The following is a 22,501-nucleotide window of genomic DNA, read 5'->3' as shown; positions in this document are numbered from 1 at the left end:
CTCATTCTGTGCTGTAAATTTCTATGTTTCTATAGCCGGCAATCAGTGAAATCACATGAACTGACAAAAACTTCCCATTTCCGCTCTAATATCGCTGTTAAACATCCCATAAAAAGTTAAGCCTTGTTGAAAGAGGTGTAACAGGGGTTTTAATGGCGTATTGACTGCTGAACAAGTGTTCTAGCCCTGAAAATTAATTTTATATTTGTGGAAATTCAAATTTCTCTATTGATAAAAATGACTAGATTTTAAATATTTTTAAAGTTTGTTTATATTTCAGCTTCTATCTTAACCACATGTGTATGTCCCAATCTTTATTTCACTCTCTATAAAAAATTTTAAAAAGTGAATTGAAAAAGTGCATTTTATTTCCTGGTTTGCTGTCTGTGATTATTCTTCAATGTGATTGGCTGCATAGACAACTTAATGACATCACTGCTGCTTTCCGCTGGGGATCCTCTTTCAACTGCGCTACAATCAAATTAAGGTCGAGAAAGCTGAGGTTTTCTCCACAAAGATCACAAGATCTTTATGGGCAGCTTTCTTCGACGTTAGCAGTGATTGCCATCGCTTCACTGCTGACCACAATTTCCAGGCCAATGTTTTTGTCTCTATTTCTATTTTGTTTCTATTTAACTGGCCTGTTTCTGTGCTGTCTATCCTATCTAATCCTATATAAGGTGCTTAGTTAAAAATTTGCTGACCAGTAGAAATAATCATTCACTATTTACTCTCAATAGGGGAGTTAGGTAAAGTTTTTCTGTGAATCATAGAATCCTTACAACACAGTAGGAGGTCATTCAACCCATCGAGTCTGTGCTGGCTTTCTGCACTTGGATGGATGTTCAGGTGTAATCAGAAAGTCTTCTATTTGTTATTGAGTATGGTTATGTATTTATACTTGGCACATTCCGACACCCTGACCCCTCTAATTTATGTTGGTAGGGTGTTCATTGTTTTTGTGTTGTAATGCAATTTTATTGATTCTCATTTGTTGCAATTTGTACCATTTCTTTTCTTCTGTTAGGTTATACTTACAGTGCATCATCTCTTCATTTTATTTTTCATATGTTTTATACATGGTACCATCTCACATTTGTGGTCTGTTATGCTTTTGATTTTATTTTCCTAAAGCCTCTAAGATTTGTACTTGTTTGGAGTAGAATGTTGCTTAGCATTATTTACTGCCTATGTTGGTGTGTAGCAACATGTTTCCAAAGTTAATTTATTCTGTGAGATCTTCCATGCTAAAAGGTAGCATGCAGGTAAATCAGGTACTGATAACGGATCAAGAGAAATTGGGGCCAAGTTGTTGGTGCAGGTAAAGTTGTGTAGTAATATATTGTGACAGTTCTTCAGTAGCATTCATTTTTCCTATGTTTACAGGAAATCTAATAGCAGTCCTCATCCATCAGTATGACCCTCTATTCCCTTCTCCCTCATATGCTTATCTAGCCTCCCCTTAAATGTATTTATATACTATTTGTTTCAACCACTCTCTGTGGTAGTGAGTTCCACATATTTTAGGTGTAGTGCCAGAAGCCTGAAAAGCAGGAAGTTTATCTAGCCTCCTCATCAAAATTATGAAGGAATTCAAGAGTGTTCTTTTCACTGGTTAGTGAATTGATAGTAAGCGGATTTAGGGTTACAGCTAGAAGCATTTATCTATACTGAATGGAATTCCTTTTTAAACAAGTTGATTCGTAGTATCAATGTTTTTATGTTTATACTGGGAAGAAAATATGAATGTATAATATTGCACAATCAATGTTTGAATTAACCAATTCTCATTTATGTTCTGTGTTATTATGTCCTGCAAAATGCCAATGCTTTTTAGCTTATTTTCCATGAAGTAGCACCTGTCTAGAAAGTAGAATCCTAAAACAAAAAACAGAGAGGAGGCCATTTTAGCCCATCATGCCTGTGCCATTGTTATATCCATGCCAGACTAACTGCTTTGTCCCAATTTCCTTTTGTTTCCCTATTCCTTCTAATATCTTCCAAGTGTTGATTTAATTCCTTCTTAAACATTGTGATTAAATTGGCTCCAATTGTCACTTGTGGAATTGCACTCCATATTCTATTAGCCCTTTGACTAAAAAAAATATAACTTCCTCCTTTTCAGTTTTCAAGCACTACACCCAAGATACGTGGAACTCGCTACCACAGGAAGTGGTTGAAGCGAATAGTATAGATGCATTTAAGGGGAGGCTAGATAAGCATATGAGGTAGAAGGGAATAAAGGGCCATGCCGATAGTGTTAGATGAGGAAAGACAGGAGGAGGTTCGAGTGGTGTTTAAACATCGGCATGGACTGGTTGGGCCGAATGGCCTGTTCCTGTCCAGTTAATCCTATGTAATGTGCTTTACCAATTTGCCGACCAGTAGAAATAGTCATTCACTATTTACTCCCTCAAACTCTTTCATGTTGGACACTTCTAAAATAAGTTCCCAGGAACTTCTCTGCTCCAGTGATTACAGCCTTAGTATTCAAGTCTGTCATATTAACAATATTTTCTCATCTCTGGTATCATTTAGTGAATCTAAAAAGTATGTCTTCAATATTTTTTCTGTTATATGGTGTCCAAAATTGCATATAATACTCCCAACTGACATAACCAATCTTTGTATAGATTCATCATTATCACCTTGCTTTTATAGTCAGTGCTCCTATATATAAAATTCAGAATTACATTTTCCATTTTAATGACTTTCATCTTTAATCCTGCTTTTAAAGACGGTGTATTGGTACTCTCCACTCCATTGAGAATTTTACCATTTAGAATATATTTCCATTCTCCTCTTTTTGCCAGAATGTACCACTTCACATTTGTTTTTATTAAACTACATTTACCACGTATCTTCCTATTCCCCAGACTTGTAGTCTCATGCATTCTTTTTCTCCGCCTCCACCCTCAGGCAAGTCAATAAACTAGGCAATTTTCCCACTCCAGAGACTTGGCACAAATATCGAGACTGACACTCCAATGCAGTACTGAGGGAGTGCTGCACTGTCGGAGGTGTCGTCTTTCGTATGAGACATTAAACCATGGCCCTGTCTGCTCTCAGGTGGACGTAAAAGATCCCATGGCACTATTCCGAAGAAGAGTAGGGAAGTTATCCCCGGTGTCCTGGCCAATGTTTATCCCTGAATCAACATCATTAAAACAGATTATCTGGTCATTATCACGTTACTATTTGAGGAAGCTTGCTGTGCGCAAATTGGCTGCCGTGTTTCCTACATTACAACAGTGATTATACTTCAAGAAGTACTTCATTGGCTGTAAAGTGCTTTGAGACATCCAGTGGTCATGCAAGGTGTTATATAAATGTAAGCCTTTTTATGTAGTTAGTTGCCTATAGTTTCAGAAGCTAAACTACATTATCTTAAACATGACTAGACAATGATTCATTCGTGATGGTATGCTAACCCAAAGTTTGAAATTATTTTATTAATTTGTGTATCAGATGGTGTATTATGAGTAACTGATCAGATAGGTTTGTTTCCATCAAGGTACCTTTTATATAAAAGAACTTGTCTGCTCCATTGTATAGATTTGTATATTTTTTATAATTCTTTGTTGCATTGTGTAAATTCTGTCACGGTCAATACTTGCATAATGTACTTATATGTATGTAGCATTGTCAGTGTTGTCTGAAAACTGTGCTTCAAATAATTAATAAAAGTGTAGAATTTTGACATGTAATAGATTATAACAGTATTTGAGCTTTTTTGAAATTCTGGTATGTGAGCAGGTGGAAGTCTCCATTTTACTCCCAACAATGAGTAATACATTAATGACGCAAAATTTGCTGTCAAAGTAACGGCAAGGCTATTAGCATTTGCCGTTATTTGTGCACAAATCCCACAGCAACTTCAGGCATTTACACTTCCTTTTCAGTCCTTACATTGTTAATGCCACACTCCTTCAATCTGATTGGTTAATAAGACACACAGTCGCTTGCACTTCCAGCAACTTGCAATGCAAAATATCGCCAATATTAAATGGGCAGGGGCAGGTCTAACTAACAGTGGGCGCCATTTGTTGCCCTGCCACAGGAAATTTTAGGCAAATATGTTACATTAATAACATAAGTTTTACAAAAATATGAAATCCAATTGATTTTGCCGTCTTTTAACCAGAAGTTTGTCTTTCAAAACAAGAGTTTTTTATATTCTATCTGAAGAAGTTGTTTAGAAAAGGTAATTGAGCCATTACAGACTTTCCTAGTACAGTACGTATGTTTTATGCTTTCAGTATTTCCCAAGCATTTGTGCTTCATATTTTGAATTAATTGTAAATTAACATTTTGTTGCTTTAATCTTTTGGTCTCTATGTAACACATATTTCAAAGAGAGTTTGTCAGGATAGCACAAGGCAACTTAAATCAATAAGCATAAAGCTGCAAGTAGGATAGTCCGTAATCCACGGCCATGCACCTTTGCCAAGAGCAGGTTATAAGAAAGATCAGCTTTTGTATTGTCAGGGACAAAGTCTGTTTATGTAAATCACTGTTAATACTATTCATTGAGCAAGCTGTTCTATTTAACAAATGCAATTGTTCGTACAGGTTTATTTTTCAACTGTGTTTTAAGACAAATAATGAAAAATACCCATGAAACAATTGAATCTTTGTGTTACAGTTCTGTCGCTCCGAAGTGGGTGATTCCCATTATTGAACAGCTAGCAGCCCAGCTAGGCCTGATAATACCACAGCCCTATGAAGCAGAAATTCAGGGAATAAGTAAAGCCCTTGGTTTAAGCCTTGGAGATGGACTTCTTATCAATCTTGTTTATGAAATTTCTGGGTAAGTGTACTTTGACACATAATGACTTAACAGTCAGACGACTGAAGATCAAGCTCTGTTGCGCCTCCCCAGGCCCCGACCCCACTGCTGTTAAATGCTGCGCTGCTCCTGAGCCCCGACCCCTCTTGTTATATGCTGCACCGCTTCTCGGTCACCACACGTTAAAAAACATCCACGCACAGGCATCTTCCACCCATTAAGATGTAACTCATTGTAACACCTGTGTGCCCATCCTTTTTTTGGTGTGAAGAGCGTCATCCTCATCATGAGGGACTGCCTAGTAGTAGTAGTAACAGTCAAAGCTGTGAAATGTTGTTACATTTTACACCTTAACTACCTCAGTTTTTTTTATAAAGAAAGTCAAGCTGTTATCCAAATAGACCAGGAGTTGAAACTATATTTGCATAGGAATAATTTACTTTGGAACATTCACATTTTTTTCCATTGAAGCCTTCTTCCCAGATATAAAAAAAACTATAGGATGTCAGATAATAATAATGGCCTGATAGCAAATACCTTACAGTACAGGTTGAACCTCCTTTATCCAGCACCCTCGGATCCTGGCCTGTGCCGAATAAGGGATTTTGCCGGATGAGGGGAGGTCAGCGGCCTGAGGTTGGGGAGGGGGTTGGGGGCAGGAGGAGGGGGTCAGCGGGCCGCGAAGGAGGTGTCGGTGCGGCCCCAGCCGGTGTCGCCACGGCCCCAGTGGGTGTCGCCGCGGCCCCAAAGTTGGGGTGGGGGGTCGGCCGTGTTCTGCTGCCGGAATCATGCTGGACGAGGGGTGGTGCCAGATAAGGGAGTCCTGGATAAAGGACGTCCAACCTGAATAAAGGTTAAGAAAAAAAGTGTGATATGAACAAGCAGAGTCCTGTAGAGGTAGGTTACGTTGACCTCGATTTTTCAGTTGGGATATTAATTCCAGTATTAACCCATTTCATATAAATGGATTAACACCAGTGTTAAAACAATACCTATTGGAAAATTTAGGCTACTATCTCTTCCTCACTTTCTCCTTGTATCACCCTGTTTGTAGGAAAATACTTCTAAGCTCCCTGTATAAAATGGACTCTGAGCACTCTGAATAAAATTGACACACTATCCCTCTGACTCTAGCCTGTTTTACATTATCCCCTCTCTTTGCCCCACTATTAGTGACGCCTAGGACCCACACTCGGCCCAAACATTTCTACTCTCCACCTCCCGCTCCTCCTTTAAGACCATTTTCAAAACCCACCTCTTTAAGCAAGTTTCTAGCCACCCATCATAACATCTCCATAATTTGCTTGTGCATCAATTATTTTTTTATTGCATCTCTATGAAGGGTTTTGGGCATTTTCCTACATGAAAGACATATAAATGCAAATTGTTGTGTCACTACTGCTCGGTTTGGTTTCTGAATTGATGTGTAACTCATGTCACTGCTCTCAGCTTTTGCACTAGCATTGTTGCTCAAGACTCGAGAGGAAATATTTACCACGGTAGAAATCTGGACTATGAATTCAGTGATATTTTAAGATCTTTCACAGTTGACCTACAATTTGTAAAGAATGGTCAGGTAGGTGATGCATTAAAATTACAATATGTGGACTTTAAAAAGAAAAATTGTTTTAAAAATATAGTGGAATATCTCCGTTTGGTACATTAGGAATAAAATATATGTTTACACTTTTCAGATAAATTTTGAGAATTTCTGAGTTCATCAATGTAAGAGATAGTATTATTACCACAGACGAGACTTAAAATAAATTAGAGCTTTCTCTTAAAGCTGAGAAGGTTAAAGGGTGATCTGAAAGAGATCTTCAAGTTTATGAAGGGCCATGATGAGGTAAATCATGATAGATTGTTCCATTGGTCAGTGAGATGGCAAACTAGAAGCCACAAATGAAAGAATTAATGGGGAAGTTAGAAAAAAGCTTCTTTGTATGGAGGTGTTTAGAACATGGAATTCTTTGTGATAGACTCTGTTTCAATACTGGTCTATCAGTAATTTTAAAAGGGAATTAGATAGTTGCTTGAAAAAAGAGGAATATTCAAGCGTAGAGGCAGTGAGCAGGAGGGTGGGATTAGAGGTGGTTGAAGTGGAGAAAAATCACTGGTGCAGACTTGATGGGCTGAATGGCTTGTTTCTGTGCAATTGTGAGTGCTGGGGAATTGAACACCTCAAGGTTAGGTGTACTATATCTAGATTAAGGGTAAAGCTATTTTTATCCTTGCCCAGCAATGTGCCTACATTCCAACTTTAGAACAACATTCTGTAATGCATCAGTGTGAAGTTTTCCACTTCCTACATCAAACACCCTTATGGTATCGCTGAGTGCGGTTGACATTTTAGTGGCAATTTCTGCTGAATTCTGGGCAGCTTTGCGGTCAATGCCCTCCAGTAACTGAGTTATTTCACTGGGATCCAGCAGAGATGAGAGGATTTCAATCATCAGTCTGAACTGGCTTTAAATTCAGGCCTCTGAAAACAAGTTGCACATCTATTCCTATAATGGAAAGGCTGAGGTTTCTTTTGAATCAACATTTTGGAATAGCCTAAAACATGCTAGACTTTAATCTGGATATGTACTTAAGTCAGAAAACTGAATTCCATGTGGGCTTGAGTGAGTGTAATTTTGAAAATCCTAAATAATATCTAAATTGTTAACCTGCATTTATCTAATTATCCCAGTGCACAATATCGCATTGTTGTTCATTTGGTAATCTGTTATTTCTTTTATATCCATGATCATCTCGTGTTTATTTTACCTGTTTTGCATGGCTAACTCTAGTATTCTTACAAATAATATATAATGTGCATATAACATTGAAATGTTCTTTGTTGTGAAAATGCTCTGAAATATGATTTTTTTTTTCTTACTGGAAAATGTATTTAGTAGTTTCATAGCAGGCAGAGATGGAATTAATACAACGAACACACTTTCCAAGACAATGCAAAACCAAACATGTTAACTATTTTGACTTAATTTAGACTTCTTCTCCCTTGCCAATAGTCATTCACTGCATTAGAACATTTATCTCCTTGCTGATGAGCTGTTCAGTTTTTTTGTTGAACTGGTTGCTCATATTTTGCAGAGAAATGCTGTTTTTCCACTACTGAAATCTAAACTGTGTATCTATTTTTATTTACATTTTTCATTCAGGTTGTCTACAGAGGAACAACATTCATTGGTTTTGTAGGTTTATGGACTGGGCAAAGTCCAAACAAGTTTACCATTTCTGGAAATGCAAGAGGTATGTTGAACTTTGTTTCTCTGAGTTAATGGGCCTAAGTTTCCCCAGGAGTTGCTCTTCTTTTTAGGAGCAACTTGATTTTTCTGGACTATCTTTTTAGTTGCAATTCTGGCCATTTAATTTGCGCCAGTGTGTGAATTAGTTAGATTTTTTTTTAGTTACGTTTTTTTTTCAAAAGAGGGCATTCCCAGCCACTTACTCCTGTTTTAGGCGTTTGGCCAGCAGATAGTTGCTCCAAACTAACTTAGGCCAGCGTGTGTTGCCACTTCTGTCCGCACAGAAAAACCTTCAGTTAAGGAGTTAAGGAATCGGTGCAAGTAACCACATTTAAAGCACCACCAAGCATCAAACAAAGCACAAAAAGTAAAAAGCAATGAATTAACAAATAAAATAGAAGGAACCCTGCACCTAAAGCACCAAGACCAAAGTAATAAGCAATCGATAAATAAAAATAAAAAAATAGAAGGAACCCTGCACCTAAAGCACCAAAATCAATCAGTAAATAACAAATAAAAAATAGAAGTCCTACCTTAGGGAACGCAGCGGGCGGGGAGCCCATTCGGCCAGGACTAGGGACGGCGTGCTTCGGGCCCCTCCCACACAGCCTGCAGCGCACACTCACAGATTCGGAATGACAGGAGCTATTGCATATGCGCGCAGATTCTAACGCGCATGTGCAGAGGTCCCGGCACTGTTCACGACCGAAGAGAGGCTGGGGAGTGGCCAGAATACCGACATCTTTTTTCGGCGCGCTTGGAGGCGGACAAAAACGGCGCACCTCAAGTGAGGGCGCCAGACAAGCAGGTTAGGGAAACTCTAGCCCAATATACCTGTGCTACTCTTTAGTCATATTGCCAATTATAATATTTTAAACCTGACTCTGCAATCTAGCTTTTGGACTTGATAAATATGACAAGATGTTAATTTTCAAATGTTTGGAGTGATGTGAGTTAGCCCCTCAGACTGTAAAACAAATGTAATTACATTATATTACAAAAACATGTCTGCTTTTGTTCCACCATAGCTTGGGAGGAATTCCACAGCTTCTAACTTAACAGAATCATACCAGGTCATGACAATATTAGTAGCATTGCTCAAAATACGAACGATGGGCTACTCCCAGACACTACAACATATGGTAGATAGTACAAGCAAGGCAGTGCTCCACTAGGAAAGAGGATGGGGGCAATTTCAACCTTACTTGCTCAACAGAAACCTGGTGGGTGGGCAGTTAAAATCGTCCTGGCTCTTGCCTGTCCGAAAGCCATCATGATCGCAACATCTGCAATTTTTAACCTCTCCTGAGCAGGCAGCAAGGACTCGTGCCAACAGGGTCCTTCTTTACATGTGCATGCTGCGGTCTGATGACATCCTTGAGACCCGACTGTAATTTTAACTCAGGCCTGAGCAGGGAAACTACTTGGAGTTAAAATCAGAACCATGTCAAAAGTTTAGTTAAGGTATACCATTGAGACTATGTACAACATTGTTAGCAGCACAGCTGTGTCATATGTGACTAAACAAGGCCTGGTACACACTATTTGAAAATTAGAGTGACCCATTTTAAATGCAGCTCATTAGCATTTGCTAACGTGTAAATTTGCCCCATGAATTTCCTTCTGCCCCATGATTCTACTTATTTATGCAATGTGTGCATTGCAACATATGGCCAAAAATGTGCATATCTGATAACTATGCAGACATCCGGTTTTATCCTTGTGATTCAAGTCACACTAACCCTACAGGCATCTTACAAAACAAGTAGCACATAGGCTGGGTGTTTTTCAAGGCAGAAACACACTGAGAAATGAATGTTCCTGCATGCAAAATGCGTGGGCCTCTGCGCCGGGCTGTGCATCTAGGCCTAGGACCAGAAGTGTTCGTTCCCTCCAGGACCAACAGCTACTTTCATTAAAAAACATTTTGGTTGGAGGCATCCGTCTACAGGAAACCGGCAACTGCAATTATTGGCCCAATATTAACAAGTTTTTGTTTGTTTTGCAGGCAGAAGTTTTGTTTGATTACATCATAATTTGAACTCGAGTGGTGTTCAACTGTGATTTAGCTCCAGTGATCTCCTTGTTCTTTCCACTGCATATTATTGGAGCAATATTATACTATATGTGGTAATATACAATTAAATAGTACAACACAGAAACTGGACAATCGCCAGAACCAGTCAGTGTTGGTATTTATCCTTCACACGAGTAGTTGTTCTAGTCCACATGCCTGCCCTGCTCCCATAACATTCTATCTCCCTTTCCTTCAATCACTTATCTTCATTTTTGTATTTCTTGACATCAGGCAGAACTCTAATGTATTTGCGCTCTATCCTCTCTGCACTGTGCCTCAACATGCTTTCTATAACATGGAGCTCAAAACTCCAAATGATGCATACCGTACTCCATTGTGGTCTTCTTGAAGTTTACTTACTGATGTAACATAGAAACATAGAAAATAGGTGCAGGAGTAGGCCCTTCGAGCCTGCACCACCATTCATTAAGATCATGGCTGATCATTCACCTCAGTGCCTCTTTCCTGCTTTCTCTCCATACCCCTTGATTCCTTTAGTCGTAAGGGCCATATCTGACTCCCTCTTCAATATATCCAATGAACTGGTATCAACAACCCTCTGCGGTAGATAATTCCACAGGTTAACAGCTCTCTGGGTGAAGAAGTTTCTCCTCATCTCAGTCCTAAATGGCTTACCCCTTATCCTTAGACTGTGTTCCCTGGTTCTGGACTTCCCCAACATCGGGAACATTCTTCCTGCATCTAACCTGCCCAATTCTGTCAGAATTTTATATGTTTCTATGAGATCCTCTCTCATCCTTCTAAACTCCAGTGAATACAGGCCCAGTCGATCCAGTCTCTCCTCACATGTCAGTCCTGCCATCCCGGGAATCAGTCTGGTGAGCCTTCACTGCACTCCCTCAATAGCAAGAACATCCTTCCTCAAACTGAACACAATGTTCCAGGTGAGGCCTCACCAAGGCCCTGTACAACTGCAGTAAGACCTCTCTGCTCCTATACTCAAATCCCCTAGCTATGAAGGCCAACATACCATTTGCCGCCTTCATCGCCTGCTGTACCTGCATGCCAACTTTCAATGACTGATGTACCATGACACCCAGGTCTCGTTGCACCTCCCCTTTTCCTAATCTGCCACCATTCAGATAATATTCTGCCTTCCTGTTTTTGCCACCAAAGTGGATAACCTCACATTTATCCACATTATACTGCATTTGCCCACTCACCTAACCTGTCCAAGTCACCCTGCAGCCTCTTAGTGTCCTCACAGATCACACCGCCACCCAGCTTAGTGTCATCTGCAAACTTGGAGATATTGCACTCAATTCCTTCATCTAAATCATTAATGTATATTGTAAATAGCTGGGGTCCCAGCACTGAGCCCTGCAGCACCCCACTAGTCACTGCCTGCCATTCTGAAAAGGACCCGTTTATCCCTACTCTCTGCTTCCTGTCTGCCAACCAGTTCTCTATCCACATCAGTAGATTACCCCCAATACCATGTGCTTTAATTTTGCACACCAATGTCTTCTGTGGGACCTTGTCAAAAGCCTTTTGAAAGTCCAAATACACCACATCCACTGGTTCTCCCTTGTCCACTCTACAAGTTGCATCCTCAAAAAGTTCTGGAAGATTTGTCAAGCATGATTTCCCCTTCATAAATCCATGCTGACTTGGACCGATCCTGTCACTGCTTTCCAAATGCGCTGCTATTTCATCCTTAATAATCGATTCCAACATTTTCCCCACTACTGATGTCAGGCTAACCGGTCTATAATTACCCGTTTTCTCTTTCCCTCCTTTTTTAAAAAGTGGTGTTACATTAGCTACCCTCCAGTCCATAGGAACTGATCCAGAGTCGATAAACTGTTGGAAAATGATCACCAAAGCATTCACTATTTCTGGAGCCACTTCCCTAAGTACTCTGGGATGCAGACTATCAGGCCCCGGGTATTTATCGGCCTTCAATCCCATCAATTTTCCGAACACAATTTCTCGCCTAATACGGATTTCATTCAATTCCTCCTTCTCACTAGATCCTCGGTCCCCTAGTATTTCCGGAAGGTTATTTGTGTCTTCCTTCGTAAAGACAGAACCAAAGTATTTGTTCAATTGGTATGCCATTTCTTTGTTCCCCATTATAAATTCACCTGATTCTGACTGCAAGGGACCTACGTTTGCCTTCACTAATCTTTTTCTCTTCACGTATCTATAGAAGCTTTTGCAGTCAGTTTTTATGTTCCCAGCAAGCTTCCTCTTATACTCTATTTTCCCCCTCCTAATTAAACCCTTTGTCCTCCTCTGCTGAATTCTAAATTTCTCCCAGTCCTCAGGTTTGCTGCTTTTTCTGGCCAATTTATATGCCTCTTCCTTGGATTTAACACTATCCTTAATTTCCCTTGTTAGCCACGGTTGAGCCATCTTCCCCGTTTTATTTTTACTCCAGATAGGGATGTACAATTGTTGAAGTTCATCTATGTGATCTTTAAATGTTTGCCATTGCCTATCCTCCATCAACCCTTTAAGTATCATTCGCCAGTCTTCTAGCCAATTCATGTCTCATACTATCGAAGTTACCTTTCCTTAAATTCAGGACCCTATTCTCTGAATTAACTGTGTCACTCTCCATTTTAATAAAGAATTCTACCATATTATGGTCACTCTTCCCCAATGGACCTCTCACAACAAGATTGCTAATTAGTCCTTTCTCATTACACATCACCAAGTCTAGGATGGCCAGCCCTCTAGTTGGTTCCTCGACATATTGGTCTAGAAAACCATCCCTAATACACTCCAGGAAATCTTCCTCCACCGTATTGCTACCAGTTTGGTTACGCCAATCAATATGTAGATTAAAGTCGCCCATGATAACTGCTGTACCTTTTATTGCACGCGTCCCGAATTTCTTGTTTGATGCTGTCCCCAACCTCACTACTACTGTTTGGTAGTCTGTACACAACTTCCACTAGCGTTTTCTGCCCTTTGGTATTCCGCAGCTCCACACATACAGATTCCACATCATCCAAGCTAATGTCCTTTCTTACTATTGCATTAATTTCCTCTTTAACCGGCAACGCTACCCCACCTCCTTTTCCTTTCTGTCTATCCTTCCTGAATGTTGAATACCCCTGGATGTTGAGTTCCCAACCTTGGTCACCATGGAACCATGTCTCCATGATGCCAATTATATCATATTCGTTAATTGCTGCCTGCGCAGTTAATTCGTCCACCTTATTACGAATACTCCTCGCATTAAGGCACAAGCCTTGAGACTTGTCTTTTTAACACACTTTGCTCCTTTAGAATTTTGCTGTAATGAGGCCCTTTTTGATTTTTGCTTTGGGTTTCTCTGCCCTCCACTTTTACTTTTCTTCTCTTTATCTTTTGCTTCTGCCCCCATTCTACTTCCCTCTGTCTCCCTGCATAGGTTTCCATCCCCCTGCCATATTAGTTTAAACCCTCCCAACAGCACTAGCAAACACTCCCTCTCGGACATTGGTTCCGGTCCTGCCCAGGTGCAGACCGGCCGATTTGTACTGGTCCTACCTCCCCCAGAACCGGTTGCAATGTCCCAGGAAATTGAATCCCTCCCTTCTGCACCACTCCTCAAGCCACGTATTCATCTGAACTATCCTGCAATTCCTACTCTGACTAGCACGTGGCACTGGTAGCAATCCTGAGATTACTACCTCCTGAGGTCTTACTTTTTAATTTAATTCCTAGCTCCCTAAATTCAGCTTGTAGGACCTCATCCCGTTTTTTACCTATATCGTTGGTACCTATATGCACTATGACAACTGGCTGTTTACCGTCTCCCTTCTAAATGTCCTGCAGCCGTTCCGAGACATCCTTGACCCTTGCACCAGGGAGGCAACATACCATCCTGGAGTCTCGGTTGCGGCCGCAGAAACGCCTATCTATTCCCCTTACAGTAGAATCCCCTACCAGTATTGCTCTCCCACTCTTCTTCCTGCCCTCCTGTGCAGCAGAGCCACCCATGGTGCCATGAACTTTGCTGCTGCTGCTCTCCCCTGATGAGTCATCCCCCCCCCTACAGTACCCAAAACGGTGTATTTGTTTTGGAGGGAGATGGCCGCATGGGACCCCTGCACTACCTTCCTTCCACTGCTCTTCCTGTTGGTCTCCCATTTCCTATCTGTCTGTGTAACCTTTATCTGCGGTAAGACCAACTCACTAAACGTGCTATTCACGGCATCCTCAGCATCGCGGATGCTCCAGAGTGAATTCACCCGCAGCTCCAGTGCCGCAATGCGGTCTGTCAGGTGCTGTAGCAGGATACACTTCCTGCACATGTAGTCGCCAGGGACACTGGAAGCATCCCTGAGTTCCCACATAGCACTGGAGGAGCATGACGTGTCTGGGCTCTCCTGCCATGACTTAACCCTCAAATTACTTAATTTGACAACAATGTCAAAGGTTACCTACTGATAACGAAATAAAAAGAAGAAAAAAAGATTAAATACTCACTAATCCACCAGCCAATCACTTACCCACTTGGCTGTGACGTCACCTTTCGATTTCTTTCTACTTCTTTGTTTACCTTCTGCCCCTGCCGCTGCACCAGCTAGCCTCACCATTGCATCTCTATTTTTATATTCTATATCTCTGTGCTTGAATTTACTTATTTGTTTGGAACAATTCTGTTTCCCAGAAAAATATAATTATAAAGCAACCAATCATAATTACTTTGGTAGTTATGGTTGCCATAAAAAGGTCTCATGAACTCGGCTAAAATCACAATTGTCTTTAATTATAACCGTGTCAAAAATGTCAGCAAACCAATCAAGTGTATTTAGTGGGTATTTTTACAACATACTATGCTCATTTGGAGGAGCCAACGTCGTAGATGTGCCATGATTAGCCAGGATTCCATTAGATTTTTTAAATGTTACTTGAGGTATTACTTTTAATGTCTTGTGAACCTGAAGCCCCAAATCTTTCTGCTTTTCTACATCCTCCAACCTTTTCCTATTTAAAATATCATTATATTAAATGCGGATCTTCTGGACTAGTTTTGTTTGTCTAGATGGGTCGGAGAGGAATTTCCCATATTTTTTCCCCCCAAATAAGCCTATGTATGTTTTTTTTTGCCTCTCCCAGGAGATCACATGGTTTTGGGGGGAGTGTATACATGGTGAAAAGCAAGTTATCGCAATTGTGTGGGACAGGCTCAATGGACCAGAGGATCTTTACCTGTGCGTCATTGTTCATATGTTCGTATTACTTTTTTTAATCAAAACATTCCAGCTTACACTGACTAATACTGAATTCAATGTACACCGTGAAGGAAAGCAGTCCCAGAATAGAACCCTGTGTGGCATCACAACCCAGTTTAATGCTTTTTGCACTCTTATCAGCTGCTGATATTTGAATCATATTTTAGTACTTGGCTGTGGGTAATTACAATGGATCTATAAGAAATGAAACAAGCCTAAATAGAAACAAAGCATGAAACATAGAAACATAGAAAATAGGTGCAGGAGTAGGCCATTCGGCCCCTCGAGCCTGCACCACCATTCAATACGATCATGGCTGATCATGCACTTCACTACCCCATTCCTGCTTTCTCTCCATACCGCTTAATCCCTTTAGCCATAAGGGCCACATCTAACTCCCTTTTGAATATATCTTACGAACCAGCCTCAACAACTTTCTGTGGTAGAGAATTCCACCTGCTCACAACTCTCTGAGTGAAGAAGTTTCTCCTCATCTCGGTCCTAAATGGCTTACTCCTTATCCTTAGACTGTGACCCCTGGTTCTGGACTTCCCCAACATCGGCAACATTCTTCCTGCATATAACTGTCCAATACCGTTAGAATGTTATATGTTTCTATGAGATCCCCTCTCATTCTTCTAAATTCCAGTGAATATAAGCCTAGTCGATCCAGTCTTTCTTCATATGTCAGTCCTGCCATCCTGGGAATCAGTCTGGTGAACCTTCGCTGCACTCCCTCAATAGCAAGAATGTCCTTCCTCAGATTAGGAGACTAAAACTGTACACAATATTCAAGGTGTGGCCTTACCAAGGCCCTGTACAACTGCAGTAAGACCTCCCTGCTCCTATTCTCAAATCCTCACGCTATGAAGGCCAACATGCCATTTGCCTTCTTCACCGCCTGCTGTACCTGTATGCCTGTATGGAAAGGAGAGCATTGGAAAGAATAAAGTAACGGAGGACATTAATGGTCAGGAAATAAATAGAGTTAAAGAACAGGAGTGTAAAAAGATGGTTAAAACTAAAGTGTGAGGAACTGGTATTAAAAATGAGTTAAACTATCTGTATAGAAATGCACACAGTGTCCTCAATAAAACAGGGCAACTGCAGGCAATAATACGTTGCGAGGAACCAGATATACTCGGGATTACTGAGATATGGCTATCGGAAAATCAGGAGTGGGAATTAAACATTGTAGGGTATAACATATTTAGAAAAGATAGAGAGGTTAAAAAGTGGAGGTGGGGTAACTACTTATTCGGGATAACATAATGGCAGGAAAAAAAAATGACACAGCTATCAGCAAGACAAAAATAACATTCCTGTGGATAGAGATAAAAGATAATAAATGATCAATCAGACTAATAGGGGTGGTTTACATATCATCATGGGCCCAAGTTTTGGGTGGAGTTGCTCCTAGTGTTTTGGAGCAACTAGTTTAGTTTGGAGTATGTTAGAAATTGCAATTCTCGGATATTAGTTTTCTCCAGTTCTAGTGAGTTAGTTTAGGTTGGCTTTAGGTAAGGTACATTTTTTTCAAAAGTGGGTGTGTCCAGCCACTCAGGCCAGTTTTGCAAGTTTCAGCAGTGAAAACTTACTACAAACTAACTTAGGATGGAGTAAGTGTCCACTTTTGTAAGTTCTGAAAAACCTTACCTAGAGTTAAGTTTAGTGCAGGCACAGCCAGAGACAGGGGGGTGGGAAGCATTAAACACAAAGGACACATCAACATCACAACAGCGGTGGGTAAGGGAAGTTAGAGGATTTTCCATAAACACCTTCACAACAACATTAAAGAAGCAAAGTACATTTAAAGCACCAAGCACTAAATGAAGCACAAAAAGTAATAAGCAATTAATTAATAAAAAATAGAAGGAACCCTGCACCTAAAGCACCAAGACCAAAGTAATAAGTAATCAATCAATAAAAAATAGAAGTCCTATCTTTATGTGAAAGGGAAGGTGTCTCTGTCAGTGTCTCTCTCTGTAGTGTCTCTCTCTCTCTCTCTGTATCTGACAGTGACGGGTGCGGGGGGGGGGGGGGGGGCGGTGTGTGTGTGGTGGGGGTGGGGTGTGTGTGTGGGAGGATGTGGGTGGGGGGTGTGAGGGAGAGGCTGGAAGGAGGCACCCCTGCTCTCTCCTCCGGCCCTTCGATCATTGAGTGCCCCCCAACCCATGCTCCTCCACCCCGGTTGCCACGCGCCCCCCACCCCCTCCCGGTATCCATGTCCCCCCCACCCCCTCCCGGTATCCACATCTCCTCCCCTTCCAGTACCAACGTCCCCTCCCCTCCCGGTATCCACGTCCCCCCTCCCCTCCCCTCCCGGTATCCATGTGTGCCCCCCCCCTCCCCTCCCGGTATCCACGTCCCCCCCCCCCCTCCCCTCCTGGTATCCACGTCCCCCCCCCCCCTCCCCTCCCGGTATCCATGTCCCCCCCACCCCCTCCCGGTATCCACATCTCCTCCCCTTCCAGTACCAACGTCCCCTCCCCTCCCGGTATCCACGTCCCCCCTCCCCTCCCCTCCCGGTATCTATGTGTGCCCCCCCCCTCCCCTCCCGGTATCCACGTCCCCCCCCCCCCTCCCCTCCTGGTATCCACGTCCCCCCCCCCCCTCCCCTCCCGGTATCCACGTCCCCCCCCCCCCCTCCCCTCCCGGTATCCATGTGTGCCCCCCCCCTCCCCTCCCGGTATCCACGTCCCCCCCCCCCCCTCCCCTCCCGGTATCCATGTCCCCCCCACCCCCTCCCGGTATCCACATCTCCTCCCCTTCCGGTACCAACGTCCCCTCCCCTCCCGGTATCCACGTCCCCCCCCCCCTCCCCTCCTGGTATCCACGTCCCCCCCCCCCTCCCCTCCCGGTATCCACGTCCCCCCCCCCCTCCCCTCCTGGTATCCACGTCCCCCCCCCCCTCCCCTCCCGGTATCCACGTGCCACCCCCCCCTCCTCCCGGTATCCATGTGTGCCCCCCCCCCTCCCCTCCCGGTATCCACGTGTGCCCCCTCCCTCCCCTCCCGGTATCCACGTCCCCCCCCCCCCCCCCCCCCCCCCGGGTATCCACGCTCTCTCCCCCCCCGGTAATCACGCTCTCTCCCCCCCCGGTAATCACACTCTCTCCCCCCCTGTATCCACGCTCTCCTGAGCCATTGCGCAGGCGCACATGCTCCAGCGTGCCTGCGCAACGCTGCCAGCTCTGAGAAGAAGGCATGATCCCTAGCCCCGCCCCCCTGCAGGCAGTCTCCTCCCCACGAAGGTGCGCCGCGCCACTCCACGCCATGATCCAGGAGGACCCGGAGAATTGCTGCAGAATATTCCGGCGCACCTTCGAGCCCAGGCAGGTCATGTAAGTCTCGGAGGTGCGCCGTTTTCACCAGATGCCGAAACTTCGGCCCCATGGAAGGGAGGTGGGGGAAGAAATGTGCAAACAAATTCGGGAGATAAGTAAAAAACATAGAATAATAATCATCGGGCATTTCAACTACCCCGGTATTAATTGGACAAAAGAAGTAAGTAAAGAGGAAAAGTGAATGGAGTTCCTACAATGTGTACAGGACATCTTTCTAACCCAATAAGTAAGAAGCCCAAAAAGGGAGGATTTGCTATTGGAGCTAGGAATGAACCAGAGCAGATAAAAGAATTGAAAATTGGGGAACATCTAGGTAATAGTGACCATAATATAATACGCTTTAAGATAATCATTGAGGAGGGCATAAGTATGATGCAGACCAAGGTATTAGATTGGAGAAAAGCCGATTTTGAGGGGTTGAGAATAGAATTTGGGAAAATAAAATGGACAACGATATTGGCAAACAATAATGTAGGATAGCAGTGGGGAAACATTAGAAATGATGTTCAACAATCCAGGAAAAATATATTCCACTAAAAACAAGAACACGCTAAAAACTAATGAGACATCATGGATGAATAAAGACATAAGGGAAAAATTGAGAGCACTGAAAGAGGCATTCACTACGTACATGGACAGGGGAGAGCATGACAAGGAAGAATAAAAAGAGTGTGGAGAGAAGTCAAAAGAAAAGGCAAAAAGGAACTATGAAATTAAATTATCACATAACATAAAACAAAATAGTTAAATATTTGTCATGCACATCAATAAAAAAAAGTTAAGTCAGGATGGGAATACGGCCACTAAGGGATGGATAATATCACAGGCAGCGATTGAGAGATGGCAGAAATATTAAATAATTACTTTGCTTCAGTATTTACCAGGGAGACAGAACAGGTGAGCATGACATTGGATGAGATTAGAAATTAGATAACTGCATTTAAAATAAAAAAGGAAAAATATTAAATAAACTAATCAGACTCAGGATAAAACCCCTGGTCCGGATGGATTGCATTGGCATATTTTAAAATAATTTAACGAAGAGAAAGCAGAGGCATTAGTACACATATTTAATAATTCATTAGAGAAAGATGTAGTACCAGAGGACTGGCAGATAGCTAACGTAATACCTATATTTAAGAAGGGAAATAGAACATGTCAATTTTTTGAGGAGGTAACCAAGAGGGGTTGATGAGGGTAGTGTACAATGTAGTTTATATAGACTTTAGCAAAGCTTTTGATAAGGTCCTACGTGGTAGACTGGTCATGAAGGTTAAAGTCCATGGGATCTCCAGTGCAAAGTGGCAAGTTGGATCCAAAATTGGCTTAGAGATAGAAAGCAAAGGGTAATGGTTGATGGATGTTTTTGTGACTGGAAGGATATTTCCAGTGGGTTTCTGCAGGGCTCAGTACTGGATCCTTTGTTTTTGTGTTATATCTACAATTTAGATTTGAATATAGGAAGTATGATTAAGAAGTTTGCAGACGACACTAAAATTGGCTGTCTGGTTGATAATGAAGAGGACAGTCATGGGCTGCAGGAGGATATCAATTTACTGGTCAGGTGGACAGAGCAGTGGCAAATGGAATTTAATTCAGAGAAGTGTGAGGTAATGCATTTTGGGAGGGCTAATAAGGAAAGGGTATACACATTAAGCGGTAGGCCACTTAATAGTGTAGATAAACAAAGGGACCTTGGAGTGCTTGTTCACAGATCCCTGAAAGTAGCAGCCCAGGTGGATAAGGTGGTTAAGAAGGCATATGGAATGTTTGCCTTTATTGGCCGAGGCATCGACTATAAGAGCAGGGAGGATATGCTTAAATTGTATAATACTTTGGTTAAGCCACAGCTGGAGCACTGCATGCAGTTCTGGTCGCTGTATTATAGGAAGGACGTGATTGCACTAGAGAGGGTACAGAGGAGATTTACGAGGATGCTGCCTGGAATGGAGAATCTTAGTTTTGAGGACAGATTAGATAGGCTGGGTTTGTTCTCATTGGAACAGAAGAGGTTGTACAAAATATTGAGGGTCCTGGACATAGTGGATAATAAGGGCCTATTTCCATTGGTGGAGGGGTCTATTACGAGGGGGCATAGTTTCAAGGTGGTTAGTGGAAAGTTTAGAGGGGATTTGAGGGGGGGCTTCTTTATGCAGAGGGTTGTGGGGATCTGGAACTCGCTGCCTGGAAGAGTGGTGGACGCAGAAACCCTCACCACTTTTAAGAGATGGTTGGATGGTCACTTAAAGCGCCGTAACCTGCAGGGACCTAGAGCTGGTAATTGGGATTAGACTGGATGACCTCTTGTTGGCTGGCGCAAATATGATGGTAAGTACTGCAGGGAATCGAATACAGCCAGGGTGATCTCCTGGACTAGTTTCAATCGTTTGGATGGGACATAGAGGAATTTTCCCAGATTTTTTCCCCCTAAATTAGCCTGGGTTTTTATCTGGCTTTTGCTTCTCCCAGGAGATCACATGGCTCCAGTTGGTATGGAGTGTAGAAAGTTTCAGTGTAAGGGGTGTCGCAGTTGTGTGAGGCGGACTGATTGGGCTGGGTGCTCTTTACCTTTCTACCATTGTTCATTAGTGTGTATATATAACCTTCAGGTCAGCTGACCAAGGGCCGTGCGACTCTTTGTTGGCCGGCGCAGACACGATGGGCCGAAATGGCTTCCTTCTGCGCTGTAAATTTCTATGTTTCTTTCTATGTCCAAGGAACTATAGACCAGTCAGCTTACCATTGGTGGTAGGAAAAATAATGAATCCCTACTAAAGGAGAAAATGTAAGAACATCTCGAAACCAAAAATATAATAATGAATAGTAAGCATGGATTTCAAAAGGGAAAGTTTTACTTGACCAACCTCATTGAATCCATTTGGAGAGGTAACAGAGAGAGTAAACAAGGGTAATGCAGTACATGTAATTTATCTAGATTTTAGGCGAATGAATAAAGTCAAAATTGCAGAATGGATGACTAGCTGGCTTCAAGACAGAAAGCAGCAAGTAGGAGTAAAGGGTAGCTATTCAGAGTGGCAGAAGGTGGGAAGTGGTGTTCCACAAGGATCAGTGCTGGGACCCTGTTGTTCACAATTTATATTAACAACTTATACTTTGTAATCAAAAACACAATTTCTAAATTTCCAGATTATACCAAATTCGGGGTGGGGAAGGAATAGTCAATACTGAGGAAGACTGCAACAAATTACAAGAAGACATTAATAAACCTGCAGATTGGGCATATAATTGCCAAATGAATTTCAACACAGATAAATGTGAGGTATTACATTTTGGTATGAAAAATTATGGAGATCATATATTGGAAAATTCAAATCTAAATGGGGTAGAGCAAAGGCATCTGGGAGTACAAATACACAAATCACTTAAAGTAGCGACACAGGTTAACAAGGGCATAAAAAAAGCAAACCATGCATTAGGGTTTATTTCTAGAGGGATTGAATTGAAAAGTAGAGAAGTTAGCTAAACTTGTATCAAACCTTAGTTAGACCACACTTGGAGTACTGCATAAAATTTGGCGCCACATTATAAAAAGGATATAGAGGCACTGGAGAGGATGCAAAAAAGATTTACAAGGATGATACAAGAAATGCAAGGGTATACATACCAGAAAAGGATGAACAGACTGGGTCTCTTTTCTCTTGAAAAGAGAAGGCTGAGGGTGACTTAATAGAGGTCTTTAAAATTGATAGGTTTTGATAGAGTGGATACACATGCTGGTGGCTGGTGTGCATCGGCCACCACACATTAAAAATTCCAAGCACAGGCATCTTCCACCCTTGAGGATGTAGTTTAGGTTCTTCATTCGAAACACCTATGAACTCA

General features: G+C 42.1%; 1 protein-coding gene across 2 annotated transcripts in view; it reads left to right on the top strand.

Moving 5' to 3' along the window:
* Positions 1 to 22,501, top strand: part of LOC139244624 (N-acylethanolamine-hydrolyzing acid amidase-like) — a 45,462-nt gene that overhangs the window by 2,591 nt on the left and 20,370 nt on the right. For both annotated transcript variants that reach the window (XM_070871045.1, XM_070871044.1), the window contains exons 2-4: positions 4,646 to 4,810; positions 6,239 to 6,365; positions 7,954 to 8,044. In XM_070871045.1, coding sequence (XP_070727146.1) covers positions 4,646 to 4,810; positions 6,239 to 6,365; positions 7,954 to 8,044 — 383 coding nt within the window. The remainder of the gene's footprint in view (positions 1 to 4,645; positions 4,811 to 6,238; positions 6,366 to 7,953; positions 8,045 to 22,501) is intronic.

The sequence above is a fragment of the Pristiophorus japonicus genome, chromosome 2 (assembly GCF_044704955.1).
Source record: "Pristiophorus japonicus isolate sPriJap1 chromosome 2, sPriJap1.hap1, whole genome shotgun sequence".
In the NCBI taxonomy this organism is placed as follows: Eukaryota; Metazoa; Chordata; class Chondrichthyes; family Pristiophoridae; genus Pristiophorus; species Pristiophorus japonicus.
The sequence above is the reverse complement of the archived record's forward strand: the minus strand, read 5'-3'. Positions and strand labels throughout refer to the sequence as shown.